Here is a 15,009-nt window from a genome sequence, read left to right on the forward strand (position 1 = left end):
TACAGTCTTATTAAAGCTTCCTGCATGTTAATTAAATCTTTGTAAGGACTCAAAGACTGTAAATAAAAGGTGGATGAAGGGTTTTGCATGCTCACATCTTTCTTTGTTAACTAGTGGATGATGTCAGAGTGGTTACAGCCACCTTTTATATACAGTCTATGCTTGAGTAGCACTTACCAACTTATAATCGCGTTTCACAAAAAGCTAAGCATTTGCTAACTGTTGTGGTTTAAAGATTTTATTCTCCTCGTGCTGAGGAAAAATTGATACCACATTTCTCTTAAGCGAGCAGAAAAAGACCTACATAATGGTTACGTATTAAAGCAGCGCTCCTTTAGTCCTTACATTGAGGCATTCAATTCACTGGACCTGTGTCAGAAGTGCTCCAGGAAATGTTACTCGGCCTAACCTATTAAGTAGCAAGTCGCGGCTTTTACTGAAGAAGTGACTCAAAGATGAGACAGACATATAATTGCCAGCACAATAACAGAGTGAAGTGCATGTATTAAAGGCACTAAAGAGACAGAGAGTTGAAGAAAGGGCAAGAGTACCATACCTCCATAGTCTGAGACTGGTGCATGGCTTTGATTGCATTCTGTGCCATAGCTCTGGTGGAAAACGTGACAAACGCACATCCTGTAACGAGGGAGGGGGGGCAGAGGGAGGGAGGGAGGGATGGAAGGGGAGTGGGAGGGAGGGCAGAAGGGCAGGAGGAGGAGGGAAGACAAGAAAGAACAAAAACAAGACAAAAGGGTTGGACACGTCGTCGTTATAAAAACCCAAAACAGAGATTGATACAGAGAACAGCTCACAGGCAGACAACAGTGTTCTCAGTCGCTGTAGAAACAACAGGCGAAAAACGAGCACAGTGTAATGACAACCACAACCCCTCCCCGACCCCCGCCCCATCCACCACAGGACACCTGGGACAATAACCATCGGAGCGTCGGATTGGCTGTTGATGCCTTCCCTCGTCCTTGCCCCTCCTCCTTCTCCTTCCTCTCGCTCCCACACACACACACGCACACACTGGCCGAATTCGTCATACCTGTATTCAACTGCTCTCATCTCTCAGCAATTGAGCGGTGTAAAGCAGGCTGAATATGCATGAAAACGATTTGAATCCATTTGGGCCGTTCATGTTGTTTTGTGTGTCTGACTGGGTGCCCTCTCTTTCTGTCTTTGTCAGACAGGAAAGAGATGTGATAGAGGAGGGCGAGGTGAGGGGGCATCAGCAGGGGGCTCGGGAAGACGGGAGGATAGGAAATGATATTAATTCAATCCACAGGGAGAGGAAGGCGAATAGGAAGTGGAGGTGTGGTCGGCCTCCTCCGTGACTGACACTGATTTTAGCCAATCAAGATTGGACACAGCCAGAGGCAATTTTAGGGGAGTTTGTTATCAGTTGTTTGTGGGTAAGGGGTGGGAGGAGGGGGTGCAAAGTTGTGTTTGTCTGACTGGTTAGGGAGTGATTAGAGGAGATAATGTGAGAAGTGCTTCAACAACACCCCAGGCTAATAATATGCTAACAAACTCACCAAGCCATGTTAGCGCAGCCAGGCCTGAACTGATTACACACATGCTTGGACACACACACACACACGTTCAGGTTCAGCTGGCTGACTCGTGGCTTGGCTACAGAGGAAAAAACTAATAGCATGGGTCATCAGATAGACTCTCCCTGGCTGTGTGGATGGGATGAAAGGGTGGAGAAAGGGGGGGGGGGGGGGGGGGGGGAGGAAATTGTGAGGATAATGCAACAGACAACAAGACAGAGAGAGAGGGGAAGGACAGATATGTTGAGGAATAGATGATCATTGTTCTCTTCCACCTCTATCACAAGCCGCCTGTAGCTGTGATAGAATGAGGATGAGAGAGACGAATGGTCAGTTTTTTCTCCTGACTACACCCACGGCTGCCTGGATTTTAAACACAGGCGTTTCCCTGAGAAAATGTAGACCTGCACTTGTACAGTTGCAAGTTTATCTCGGGGCTCTGACCGCCCTTTCTGGAGGGTAACACGTTTCTGATGAGCCTCGCTGTTTAAAACCGGACGCTTCTTTGCTCGGTAGAGGGCAGGTTGGTTTCTTTGATTGTTGGGCTGTTTCACAAACTGATTTTAAAACAAGAGATTAGAGTTGCATCTGTTTCTCATAGTCACTGTTTGTCTCTTTTATTTTGTACGTAGTGCTCAAACTGCTTGGTTACAGCTTTGAATCAAATCGCCAACTTTACAATTATTAGACACCCCGTTCTACCTCTGCACACATTTGAGACGCGGGGCACGCCGAGCAAGCGAGTCAAACCCCGTATTAAGTCGAATATAACCAATTTGAAGATAAATATTTTTAATATGCTCATTTTGATGCCAGCAAAACATTTTGACCGTGTGTCAACAGAATCAAAATCCGGCTGATTAGTAATATGGTTATTTATAAAAGAACCAGGCTGGTACAGATAGGGAGGCAAAGACTGCGTGGGCAAACAGTTCTAAAACAGTTGTAATATTTTTTTTAAATAATCTGTGGTATATAATACATTTTAAAAGATATAATCTATATTTAAAGATTCAGAATTCCTGATCTTCAGCCTCTCGGGTGTCATTAAAAACACATCTCTGTTGTAGAAAGTTAAAACTGTATCATGAAAATATGAAAGCATATTTAAACAAGTTCCAGATGTGTGTCTCTTGGCCTCATTTTATTTTAACAGGAGATTAGGCAAAGTGGGGAACTCTGCTTTGATTTGACCCATATTTAACTGGATCAGGTGACCCTGAACTCTCCCTCAGTTACGCTGCAACTGGTCTAGGCGTGTGGGGTCTTCCCATGATGTGTTTCTTCTTTCCTCACCCTTTCACTCTCTGCAGTTAATCATTAGTTATTATTAATCTCTCTCTCTCGTCTCATCTCCCTCTCCTCACCCTGCTGGATATTTCTTCCTGTTAAAAAGGAGTTTTTCCGTCCCACTGTCACCATATGCTTGCTCACAAGGGGTCGTGTGATAGTTGGGGTTTTCTCCGGATTATTGTAGGGTCTTTACGTTACAACATAAAGCAACTTCAGACAAACTCTTGTTGTGACTTATCGCTATATAGATAAAACTGAACTGAATGAAAGCAATGTCATTATCTGGCAAACTAAACTGCTGAGTAGGTGAAATTATATATCCTGGGCAATTACAGGAAATCATTTAAAAAGTAACATAACTGGTGTGTCTGAAAGAGGTCAGCACACCCTTGGTCCCAGCCTTTTTGAAAATCTTTTTCTGTCATCAAACTCAGAATGTGCTGTGTTTTTAATAATTTTTTTAATAAATTGGCATTTTTTAAATTTCCCATGTTACCTAGCGCCCTAACTCTTTTTTTGAATCTTTTTTGTAGGTTGTAATTTTGAAAATCAGTTCTGAAAAAAGTAATGTGGATATTTTTTGAAGGCGTGGTTGCCAAACCTATTATATTAACACATGATAAAAGCAGAAATTATAGCACTCAAAAAGTTTACCGGGTCTCCTGTTAGAGGTTCAGACTGTGTTAACTGAACATATCAACTGAGGCCACAGTATTGAAGATTCAGTTTTTATAGTCTACACCATTTTCTGAATAGAATGAGAAGTTTAAGTGATGGCTGTCAAGAAGAATGAGCCTTGGTCTTTAGTGAGAACAACTTTAGAATTGAAAGAAATACACTTGAACAGTTTTTATCATCCGAGCACTCAAATCAACATCTTCTGTGTTCAATTTTCAAAATGATTGTTCCTATTGGTTATGCAGACCTGTCTCTGATCTTATATGAAACCTATTGACCTTTCCTTTTTCTTTTCTGTCACTGCCAACTGGAAGATAGAGTTCAATCACCTTTTATGTGAAACTACCTTGGTTGCTTAACATTAAAGAGGCAAGAAGGTGATAAAAAAGAGACTGAAGCTCTGACCTAGTAAACATTTGATGAGTCCTTTGCAGTGCCAGGGCTGCTGTGCTAAGTGGTAGCACTGAAGATAGGACATACAAAAAGGGGTCATTTTTCAATTTATTCAGGGGACTGTCTATTTTAGGTGGGCCACAATCTGCCATTTAACTGCTTATTTTCCAGGAGGCTGCCTCCATCCTCTGCAGAGAAGTAATGCCCCAGAACTAGATCAGTTCTGCAGGGGGCATCCATTTGGGTTAGCCCTCCAGACTGGTCCTGATAGGTCCTGACTCTATTTATAAAACCGGTCAGCTACAACATCATCGGCTGTCACCGAAAGGAGACTCATCAGTTTGTCTCCAACTGTCAGACAGGATGCTTTTCATCCGCAAAGAAACATTTCTATCTTTAGCCCGTTTCTGCAGCTTGAAGCCAAAGCTTCTAAATAAGGAATTCCACTGCGCCTGCACACTGATTCATTAATGTCGAAGCTGTTAATGAAAAAAGAAACGCTTAGAGTCGAAGCCATACTTTCTGGCTGGTTGGTGCATGTCTTATTTTTCGAAGCACAGAGATGGGACGTGGCTCGAGCGCTAAAAATACCTCACGGGCCGCATTCTGTCGTCAGTGGAGAACCAAACAGTCCTTTAATGAAAGTAGGGTAGCTCCCCAGGCCCAGCCATCCACTGGTGGTGTGATCCATATTTTATTAATAGCGGGATGGTGGAGCGCTCTTCTGATTGATATCGAGATTTAATAGGACCTCAGCAGCGATGCTACGTGGGACTGAGGGCCCCTGGGAGTTGCAGGCACACAGAAATCCGTAAAGGCCTATTTATTTCCAACCTGGTTAGGGGTGTTTGTTTACTAGCCAAGACCAAGCTGGACTAACAGTATTTCCTTTTCGACTAAGTGGTTTATATTAGTTCCACAGAAGCAAGGATTTGGCCATTGCATCTAAAATATTCATGAGGACAAAAGAGAGGAGCTGAAGAGGGATGGAAGAAGGAAACAGGGAAGGGAGGGAAGGAGGCCGGTGTGGGATGTCTGAGAAAAAGAGGACAAATTGATGCAAGAACGGATTCTAGGACAGCCAGGGTGAATATAGAGACGGGGAGGGCCGTGTTGTTCGCAGAAGCAGAGGAACATGGGAGTTTGAGTAGTGTGGTTTCAGGCAAAGACTCAAGATGGAGACAACCTTCAGAAGAAAAGGAGGAAGATCAGACTCGAGTCAACAATAAAACATCCATAACATTCAACAGCCACAGAAAAGTATATATCACCAACATAACCACACTGAACCTGCGTGACGATGACAGCGACAGCTCCCGTGACAGAAGGAGGAAGAATAGAAGGACAGAGATTCGCAAAAAGCCCCTCCATCTCCTCAGCACATAGAAACCACAAAGGGGCAGGGAAGGGGGAGGTAGGGTATACTGGGAGGATGTTTGAAATGAGCCGTGAGGGGAGGCAGGTGTGTGCTTGTGGGAAGAAATGGTTGATGATGATTATTTAGATAGGTAACATAGCTAAAAATAGATTGATAGATGATTATCATATCTGCTCATATGTCTTGAAACACGGACCTACAGAACACACCTGTCACACCCAGCAGCTGACTGATCTGAATGATTTGACACCTGGTTTATAGGTCCATTTCTTTTCTTTAAAAGCAGCCCTGGAGCACTTTGAGAAGAGCACCAAGAGTGTGCCAATTACGAAGGAAACTCGCCAGGAATTTGCTATTTTGCTGTGGAGGCAGCTCATACCTTTCTCCAAATCAACTGAATTGGAGATGTTGCCACATTCAGAGTCATAAAAACGTTTTTCTTTTCTTTTATGGCCGTGTTACTTTTTCATTACTGCTCTATGACTCCCGCCAAGTCCCCGAATGGCCAAATCAGCACCTCACCAACTGAAAAAAAATGAAAGGGAAATGGCTGGTATTACAAGGGTTTCATGTGAACTGCCAGTAATAACCATAATTTGCTTGAAATTCTAAATTTGAGGGCAGGCTTTCCTCAATATCAGTTTGGTACTGGACTCAAATTTGGTTCAACAAGTGATTTATGTCAACAGTAACTGAGACTGGTATCAAATAACTGTAAGATCATTCACTGAAGATAAAAGATCAATGTAGCTATGGTGTGCTGCATACGCCTTGAGCAGAGCAGTGCTTTTTGAAACTAGCAACGAGCACAAGGTGGATTTGACTGAGAAACCTGTCGATCACATAACCTAACATAAACTCGTATACTGATGTAATAAAGTGGGGTCTTCGTCTCATAGACTTATCAAGTCAAAAAAAAGTAAATACAGTTGCAGTAAAATTATGAAAGTGCTTTAAAATTAACATTTTGTTTTGCTATGCAAAACATAACCAATCCTTTTATTTCAACACTACAAAGCCAACAAAGCAGCAACTCACGTCCCGATTTGGACAGCGGATTTGAAAATTCCCACTGCTCTGCAATGGAAGTACAGAGCTTAGGACTGGCTCATGGACAGGGTAAACCGGAACAGCAGGGAAGGTGGAGGATATGAACAGAGGTTAGGAGGCGAGAAGGAGGAGTGGGAGAGGGGATGTTTGGGGATGAAGCTGACAGAGCAAGAAGGGGAGAAGAAAGAATGGGGGTGGGGGGTATATAGAGCGAAAGAGGAGAAGCATGTATTCACAGTGGTGGCCACAGCAGCCTCGAGATGTTGCTCCAGTTCATTTGCATTGACTTCTTAAAATGACTCTTTTAAGACCTCGAAGGAAAACATTTAGGAAGAAGCAGTTGGTTGAAAACAGAATCTGATACAAAGGCTGTGCTGTATTAGGCATATAAGGTATACTGGGCTTGTTGCACTCATTTAATTTCTATAAACAGATATCTATACATAAATGTGGTTCCTTTTTTAGTCCGTTTGTACTCTCAATCCCAACAGACTTCAATGGTAAAATCCCAACTTTATGGCAACCTTTCAGTGGAAACTCTTTTTGGTGACTTCAGCTATTTTTTCTCTTCAACAAACAACTGTACCGTGGCTATGATTTTCTATAACTCACCTGTTTGTTAAAGCTTAAAATTAGGGCTCTAGCTGCTGTTGTCTGCTAGCTGTCTCTGCTAACTGTCTCGAGGCTTAACCTCTATTAATAAGAATAATTAAAGTGGGCTTCATGTGCTTTTAGGACCTCTTTGAAATGGGATTATCTGACTATATCTATCAGTTTTTATTTGGGAATTTGTGCTTCTGTTCTAATGAGTAAAATTCTTAGTTGATACTTAGCAGTTATTAGCAGGTGTTTGCACCTATGCAGGTAAAGCTAACCAAGCTTGTTTGCACTGGCAGATGGTGTAACGCTCCTCACTTTCATCCAAGTATGGTCACTTTTGGATCCAAAAACCAAAAGTATGGTAGCTGATGCTGACGCTTTAAGAACAGGAAGTTCAGAATTAGTCTGTATACTTTATATACAGTCGATGGTTTGCACCTCTCTCATCCTCCACCTTGTGTCCAACAGCTATCATCAGAGGCCTAAAGACTTATTAGCAACCATCTGATAACCAGTGGTTGTGTAGGGAAAACTAGTGAAACAGGTTGTTTGCATGGCTAATGCCGACTTGATTGTAAACAATAACTAAACAATAACTACTACTATTTAACTTGCTTGGAGGATAAATTGGCATCGCTCATGCAAACTACAAGAGACCGCAGCAATCTTGCAGCAAACTTTAACAACCACTTACAACTGGTTGGTAAATACACATGTGGTTGCCGAGGGTTGCTAAAGAGTCTAAAGGCCTGTGTGACTGAGGCCATACAACACCAGCTAATCTAGAATAATTTTATCTTGTAATATGCAGAAAATAAAATAACCTTTAAACCACAACTTGATGCCCCTATACATCCATTAAGTGGATAAACTAGCGGAGCCTTTTGAGAGCCCTGATCCAGCTTCAGCTTTAATTATTTCTGCTCTCATTCTATTGCTTATTATTATCACTAGAATTTCTGCAGTATCTATCAAACCAATAAAACCTGATAATATGAGCTCTAAAATGGCCTTTGACGTCTTTATGACCTGCACAGAGCTCTTCCACTGCAGACCTTTGATGGCTAATAATTGATTTTATTTTGGCGAACCATTCGATAACCATCTTCTGAACCACTCCAGACTCCGGGAAATAAAAAAGGACAGAGCGCACTTCCACTTGCCGAAGACAATGAATGGCTCAAGGCTGACTTTCAATTAGAAAATCAAGCCTACACACACAAACATTTATTGTTGGTTCTGTCAGGTGTGCAGCTTGATCACAACATTAAAATACTATTTCAGGTAAATGGGGAAATCTAATTTAATAGGCACGGGCACATTATGCGCAATGAAAGGCTCATCATTTTTCTATACTGCTGATTTGCAGAGGAAATATTTATGACCCCAAAAAGTTTTTATATAATAATTACCGCAGTTTTAAGTAAACAGTCTTTTCTTGCAACACTGACAGCTCGGAAAACACTTCCAGAGGTAGACAGTGAAGTGAAAAATGGCTGAGAAGGTGTAAATGAGCAGCTTCCTGTGCAGCACAAATGCTTTTAAGCAGGCAAATAACAATAAACTGCAAAACATTAAAGCGGTTGGGAACTTTTTCAAGTCAGTTTTTCAGAACCTCACTTCAACCAGTCAACTCTTATCACAAAATTTCGAGGTAAACACTTTTGAGTCATTACACAAGTTAATGCAATGAACTGTAGCTGCTGGAGGCCACGCAGGTGTTAATGTTCACATGAGGAACATCAAGTCTGGATCGAAGTGAGTCAGAGGGACAGGTACCTCTGCTGAGCCCGTCGGGTCCTCGGAGGATCCGGCATTCCTCGATCTGTCCAAACGCAGAGAACATGACCCGGATGTCGTTCTCGTTGCACTTCTTCGACACCATGCCGATGAACAACTTCCTGTCTTCCACGGCTGTAAGGAGAACCGAGAAACAAGATGAATGAAGAGATTTTATGACATTAACACTCTGTGCATGCCAGAGTTAATGCTGTGTTCCTCTCAAATGACTTTAAACATTTCCTTAATACCTATTTCACTCTTTTAATCAGAAAAGACCTCAGGTGCCCTCTAAGAAAACCACTCTGACATAACTGTAATGGGCTTCTAAAGCAGATAGAAACATGGCATAAAGGAAAAAAAAAAAACAGTTTGAAAGCTTAATCTGTTGAACTTTGGGTTTTATTGTAAATTATGGCCTTAACCCAAATGTTATATAAGACCAAACTCACTTAGTCATAAAGCCTGTTGCATCCAGAATAGTTTGAGGGGTTTTTCTTGATGCTGAGCTAATGAGCTGCTACTAGCTTTATATTTATTATCCAGGCATTTAAGTGTTTTCAGTGTTTGTTGTGAAAGCAAATAAGTACTTTAAAGCTGGTGTAGGCAAATTTCTTTTAGTTTTGGTCATTAGACAAAAAAAGTGGATTCATCAGAGTACTATCACCGGGGAGAGTGGGGTTCAAAGTCCCTATACGCCATATGGATTCAGTGTTGCCAACTCCTCAGTAAGGAAAATCGCTATTGGCTGTCCTAAAAGTCGCTAGAAGTCGCCAAATGACGTCATCGCCTAATTTGCATAATTGGCCATGCTAATGTAATTGTAACCTACGCCGTTGGAGAGAGAAATAACATCGTGGAAGAGTCATAAAGTGAGTAAAAAACGTCCTAAATGCAGTTTGAATGTATTTAGAACTACAAATTAAATTTATTTTAGCAATTATTGTTTTTAAATGTCACAATTCCAACCCTGCTTCTTTATCCAGGCCTGGACCAGCAAAAGTGACCCGAAATTGGCACTCTGGTAGAGTTACTTTGTGTGTGAGTGTGTGTTTATAAGTAGTTTTAAACCTTGTGATCCACAAAACAGCATAAGAGTAAAGGAAGAACTGACTGCGTTACAGTCAGTGCGGGAGCAGCGGCTTCGCTCATGCGCGATTCATTTGCCGTTTGGACGCACATGTGTGAACGTCTCTTGCCCTGATAGCAGCTGAGGAGGACTATCCTCCGCCTGTGAGCGCTTTGGCATGGGTGAGGTGCCCAAGGCAGCACCGCTGCTTGTTGAGAGTAAGAGCGATACGCGTTTTCACGTCAAAAAGTCGTCATAAATAAGTCTCCAATAATACCAGAAAAAGTCACCAGATTTGTCGCTAGTCGCTTTTTAGAAAAAAAGTTGCTAAGGGGGTCTGAAAACTTGCTAAATATAGCGACAAAGTCGCTAAGTTGGAAACACTGCATGGATTACATGCTGGATAGTGGGTGGGGCTTAAAAACGAGCCCTTGGGCTATAACCTCCGGTTTGACTGACTCATTACTAGTGATGTGTGATACCACTGATTTCCTTTCCGATCCGATCCAAGTAATATTCAGGGTGGTATCGACGATACTGATCCCGATACTTTGTACAAAAACATTTTATTTATTGTATCTCAAATTATAGCATGATAATGATTACAGGACATCAGATTACTTGTTCTTATCACTTAATAATGCAGAGTTCATCATACAGAAATAAAAAACCTGAAGTTGTGCTATTTGAACACCTGCCTGCCTGTAGCACTAAAGGACTCCGTGAGAGACGTCTGTCTCGCCCTAGCAGCACCTGTCCCTCTCCTCCTCTTCAGTTCGTCTCAATATACACTCGTCATATTCTGTGATATGATTTACTCTGAGGTGTTTGACCTCAGGTTAGTGATGTTGCCACAACCATACATGCCAACCCTCCCAATTTTTCCGGGAGAATCCCGAATTTCAGTGCCCCTCCCGAATTTCTCCCGATTTTCCACCCGGACAACAAAATTGAAAAAACCATATCGCAGAATTCATAGTGCCTATTCCAGTTTCCAACAATGGCGGCAGCTGCTTAGTTTTAATATTACTCTTATTTCTCTTTCTGCGTCGCAAAAAAACTTTTAACATGTTTTCAGGTGAGAATGTAGCTGTGTAAACTTCAAATATCTGAGACGACCGACACATCGTCTTCAAACCCCCGCGGTCTTTCACTACTCGGGTTAAACATGATATATAAGTCACTTTGATAACTTAAAAATGTTATTGTTGGGCTTTTTCAGTGTTTTATTTGTTTGTGAGTAAATTGGCTTGGCTGAGATTAAAGTTATTAGATTAGATTAAATTAAATGTTACTTTATTAATCCCTCGGGTGGGTTCCTCCGGGGTTTTCACAAAGCTGAATAAACGTCAAACAGAAAGCTGATTAAACAGAAGTGTGAGACGGTCGAGAGTTTACGTCAGCGCCCTGTTATATTTTAGATGGCAAGGAGCAGACGGCTGTTTCACTCCACCGAGGGAGCTCGTGCCGTACTACCTGGCTTTCTTTAGACCGCGAAGGCCGGGTTCTGAGGTGGAAGCAGCCTCTGAATTTGGACACCCCTGCTGTATTTTATCCGATAAATCAACACTGTAAAATGTATTTATCACCCCCCCCCAACAGCCCTTTTGAATGTCTCCCTAATTCTGAGGTCTCAAGGTTGGCAAGTATGGCCACAACACCTCACTTTTTTGCCACATGTATCGCAAACCACGTCTCAGCTGTTTGTGGAAGTAAAATACGTCCGCACAATTACGCTCAGCCATTGTTGTGAGTGCACGTGCCAAGGGGCTGCAGACATTTATACAGCCGTATTTCGCACATGACTATGAAAGGCGGAAGAGGAAGTAGTTCCTTTGAATGTAGACAATCCGAATGTTATAGTTTCTTTCCACTGTGTTCCTGTTAATGATAAACTACAAATTTACCCTAAATTACTAAAATATTGATATTTTAATGTGAGAATCGATTCTAGAACATAAATGATTGGTATCGAAAGAATTGATATTTCAGGATCGATCCGCACATCACTACCCATTAGCTGTGCCATCACTGGAACTTATTTCCTAAGCACAGGAATGCTTCATGGCTAATCAAAGTCCTTAGAGAAGCAAGTCTGGGTACTCAGCAGCCATACTGGTAATGCTTCCCTAGGTAGTTATTTCGAAGTATTATTGAAATTAACTTTAATTTATTAACTGCTTATCCAATTCAGAGTCACAGAGGGGATAGAGCCTATCCCAGCTGTCACAGGGTGAGAGGTTGGGTACACTCTGGGCAGGTTGTCGGTCTATCGCAGGGCTAACACAGAGAAAGAGTGTGTTAACACTCACAGCCACACTTATGGCCAACCACTGAACCTAACATGCATGTAGTCAGAGTGTGGGAGAACGTCAGAGCACCTGGAGAACTGGGAGAGAACTCATGCAAGCACTAGGAGAACATCCACACAGAACGGTTTCAAACCAGGGTGCACTAATAACTTTAATTTCAATCTCCTAAAATAAAATGCTTAAAAAGTTTGCTGACAAATGCGCTGTTACAGATTTCTTTCATAGATGTCATATTAGGACTGCCACTTTTCTCTCCTATTATGTTTCTGGTTTAATCCCGTGCTTTTGCCGGATGAAAGAAGGATTAACTGTAAAGAATTGGGTGTTTCAGAAAGCGTTCTCACAACTTTAAACCCTCCCAAACTCAGATATGGTGTAAGTTAAAGATTTACTGAACATTTCTGCCCCAAAGTTAGTGACACCACAAAATAAAGTAATCATGGATAGATGGAGTGTGAACATCGCAGCAGCTCATAACCAACAATCAGCGCTTTATCGTGTAAAAAAATTGGCTAACTTGACTTTGTTAGGACATAAAACTTTGCTGATTTATTTAAGAGCAGTTCCAATTTCAGATGACCAATATTTTCTTTGCTTGAGGGTAGTTTCTGTTTTGTGTAGTTTACGGATAATCACATTCAAAGCCATTTTTTAAATATATATACCAAGGAGAGTATGCTGTGAAATAGTGATGTGTGGAAAAAAAGATTGGTAAGAACAAAGAGTAAAATAAAAATAAAAAATAGATAAAAATGAAAAAGAGCGAAATGTGGAAAAATGGATTGAGACAAAAAAATGTAGCAATCAAAAGAAACAGTCAAAGAAAGAAAAAAAGACAGTGGGAGAGCGATGAAGACAGACAGAGTTCATGTATTTCATCATGCCATCTGTGAGGCTCTGATCAATGTCTCATTATCACTTCAACACCGGCTCCTTGCTGAGACTCTTCAGCCTGTCCTCTCTCACCCCCTTCCTCCCTCCCTCCACCTCTCCTTCCTCCTCTATCCTCCTTCCTCCTCCCTCGTGAATTTCTCTCCATCTCCTCTGCTGACACAATCCCTCCTTCCTCCGGTGCAATCTCGAGGAACGGGCGCAGGCGGCTGCAGGTGAAGGCGAGAAACTTGCCCCCGTGTGTTTTCCAGCGCGAGGCGTTAAGTTCGAATTAGGCTGAGAGTGAAACCCACATTCATTCGCTGAAACAATGCGCGCATGTGTGTGTTTATGTGTTCCCGCTGCATTCAATGTAATGCTAATCCAATTCATTTTTAATGAGGAAACTGTCAGCTCTTACCGCGAGGCGAAAGAGATAAGCGGTCTGTTGCACTCTGGGAAATCAATAGCGCACTTGTTTATTTTGCTGTTTGAATTGTTTGTGTGTTTAAAAAACAAACCATCGGGATACGCTGCCAAGATAAGTGTTGCTTCAAAAAGCTTTAACTCCTTTGTACACACAGTTTGTGTGTGTGTGTGTGTGTGTGCGCGCATCACTCCAGAGAAAGATTACCACAAGTCTAACAGCAATGTAATTAATTTACTCTGTGTCGATAGGAAAGAAAGAGAGGAGATATCGTTACAATTGACTGTTTCTGTTTTCGGACGAGGCGCACAGGCAGGCGGGCGGGTGATAAGACTCATAAAGCCGGCTCTGGGATGTATCAGGAGTCGGTTTTGCATTCGGGGATAAATCGGAGCAGAAGCGGCCTCACGCTGAGCTCCAAAAATAGTTAAAAGATGCCGAAGAAAGAATCACAAAGGTTTAGGGAAGTGTTAAATAAAAAACCCCACACACATACGCACAAGATTAACCAATACTGTTATCTCTCTCAGTCTCTTTCTCTTCTTCCATCTCCACTGGCTAAACTAATAAAGCTCTGCGCAGCCATACGTCACTGTTACAGCGGATCTAACACTGGGTTTATTAAAGGTCATTACCGTTAAATGGATGGACGTGTAACGTATGGTCTGCTCTATATTTCACCATTCCCACTGTGAGCAGCGGCTTCTTTATTAAGTTCCACCATCCTTACCCTGACAGTTATTTCTTATAAAGTGATATTTGGCCATATTTCAGTGGAGCGGATGATGGCTTTTATAAGCATTTCTCCCCCTGCCTTCCCAGATGCTGTCATTTTGCTCTCCTCCCCTGCAGTGGACAGTGACATACATGGCAGGCTAGAAGGAAAGCTCTGTGATGCTGCTGTGGCAAATGAGCTGCATTTAACGTACATGTGAGTTCTGCATGTGTCCAAGAAATGCTATTAAATGTAGCATTGCTGGCTTTAAATGGGCAGCTCATCCAAACCAAAATTCCGCTCAATTACTCAGCATTAAGGGTCACTTCATCCAAACTGCAAAAACCTACATTTTCTCACTTAACTGTCTAAATAATTTTAATTTCATTTGCCAGATTTTTCACATACCCAATGCGCTGCCACACTACATAATTCTAATGGGAACCATTTCACACCAAAAAATCCCCAAATTGGGGTCTTCTGGTTATTCATCCAGCAAAACTGCAAATCTCCGAGGAAGCTTAGATGTTTTTTTTCTTTCAAAACTGCACTCTTGTTTTTACTTTTTTTGAACCGCAAAAATTGGGTCGCGCTAATTTCTGATGCAGCTGGAGTCCGAGCAGCAAAATGTGTGAAAATAACTGCTCTTGTGTAAATTTACCGAGAAGGTAAGGAAAGCCCGAGTTATTACCTCATAGTGTGAAGAACAAAATGTCACAGCAGTGTATTTACTTTAAAAATGTCAAGAAAAAAAAAAAGAGTTATTAAATTTTTTTGCTTGACATTCAAGTTTAGCTCAGATTTGGTACTGAAAACATCCGCTATGGGCTGTAAGAAGAATTAAAAAAGTCAGATTGACTATTTAGAAATAACTTCCCAGAGTCCTGCC

General features: G+C 41.8%; 1 protein-coding gene across 41 annotated transcripts in view; it reads right to left on the reverse strand.

Moving 5' to 3' along the window:
• Positions 1–15,009, reverse strand: part of celf2 (cugbp, Elav-like family member 2) — a 236,489-nt gene that overhangs the window by 36,882 nt on the left and 184,598 nt on the right. For all 41 annotated transcript variants that reach the window (XM_080292004.1, XM_080292002.1, XM_080291975.1 and 38 more), the window contains 2 exons: positions 8,728–8,862; positions 557–636 (listed from right to left, as the gene is read on the reverse strand). In XM_080292004.1, the coding sequence (XP_080148130.1) occupies positions 557–636; positions 8,728–8,862 (215 nt within the window). The remainder of the gene's footprint in view (positions 1–556; positions 637–8,727; positions 8,863–15,009) is intronic.

The sequence above is a fragment of the Astatotilapia calliptera genome, chromosome 17 (genome assembly GCF_964374335.1).
Source record: "Astatotilapia calliptera chromosome 17, fAstCal68.1, whole genome shotgun sequence".
Taxonomy (NCBI): Eukaryota; Metazoa; Chordata; class Actinopteri; order Cichliformes; family Cichlidae; genus Astatotilapia; species Astatotilapia calliptera.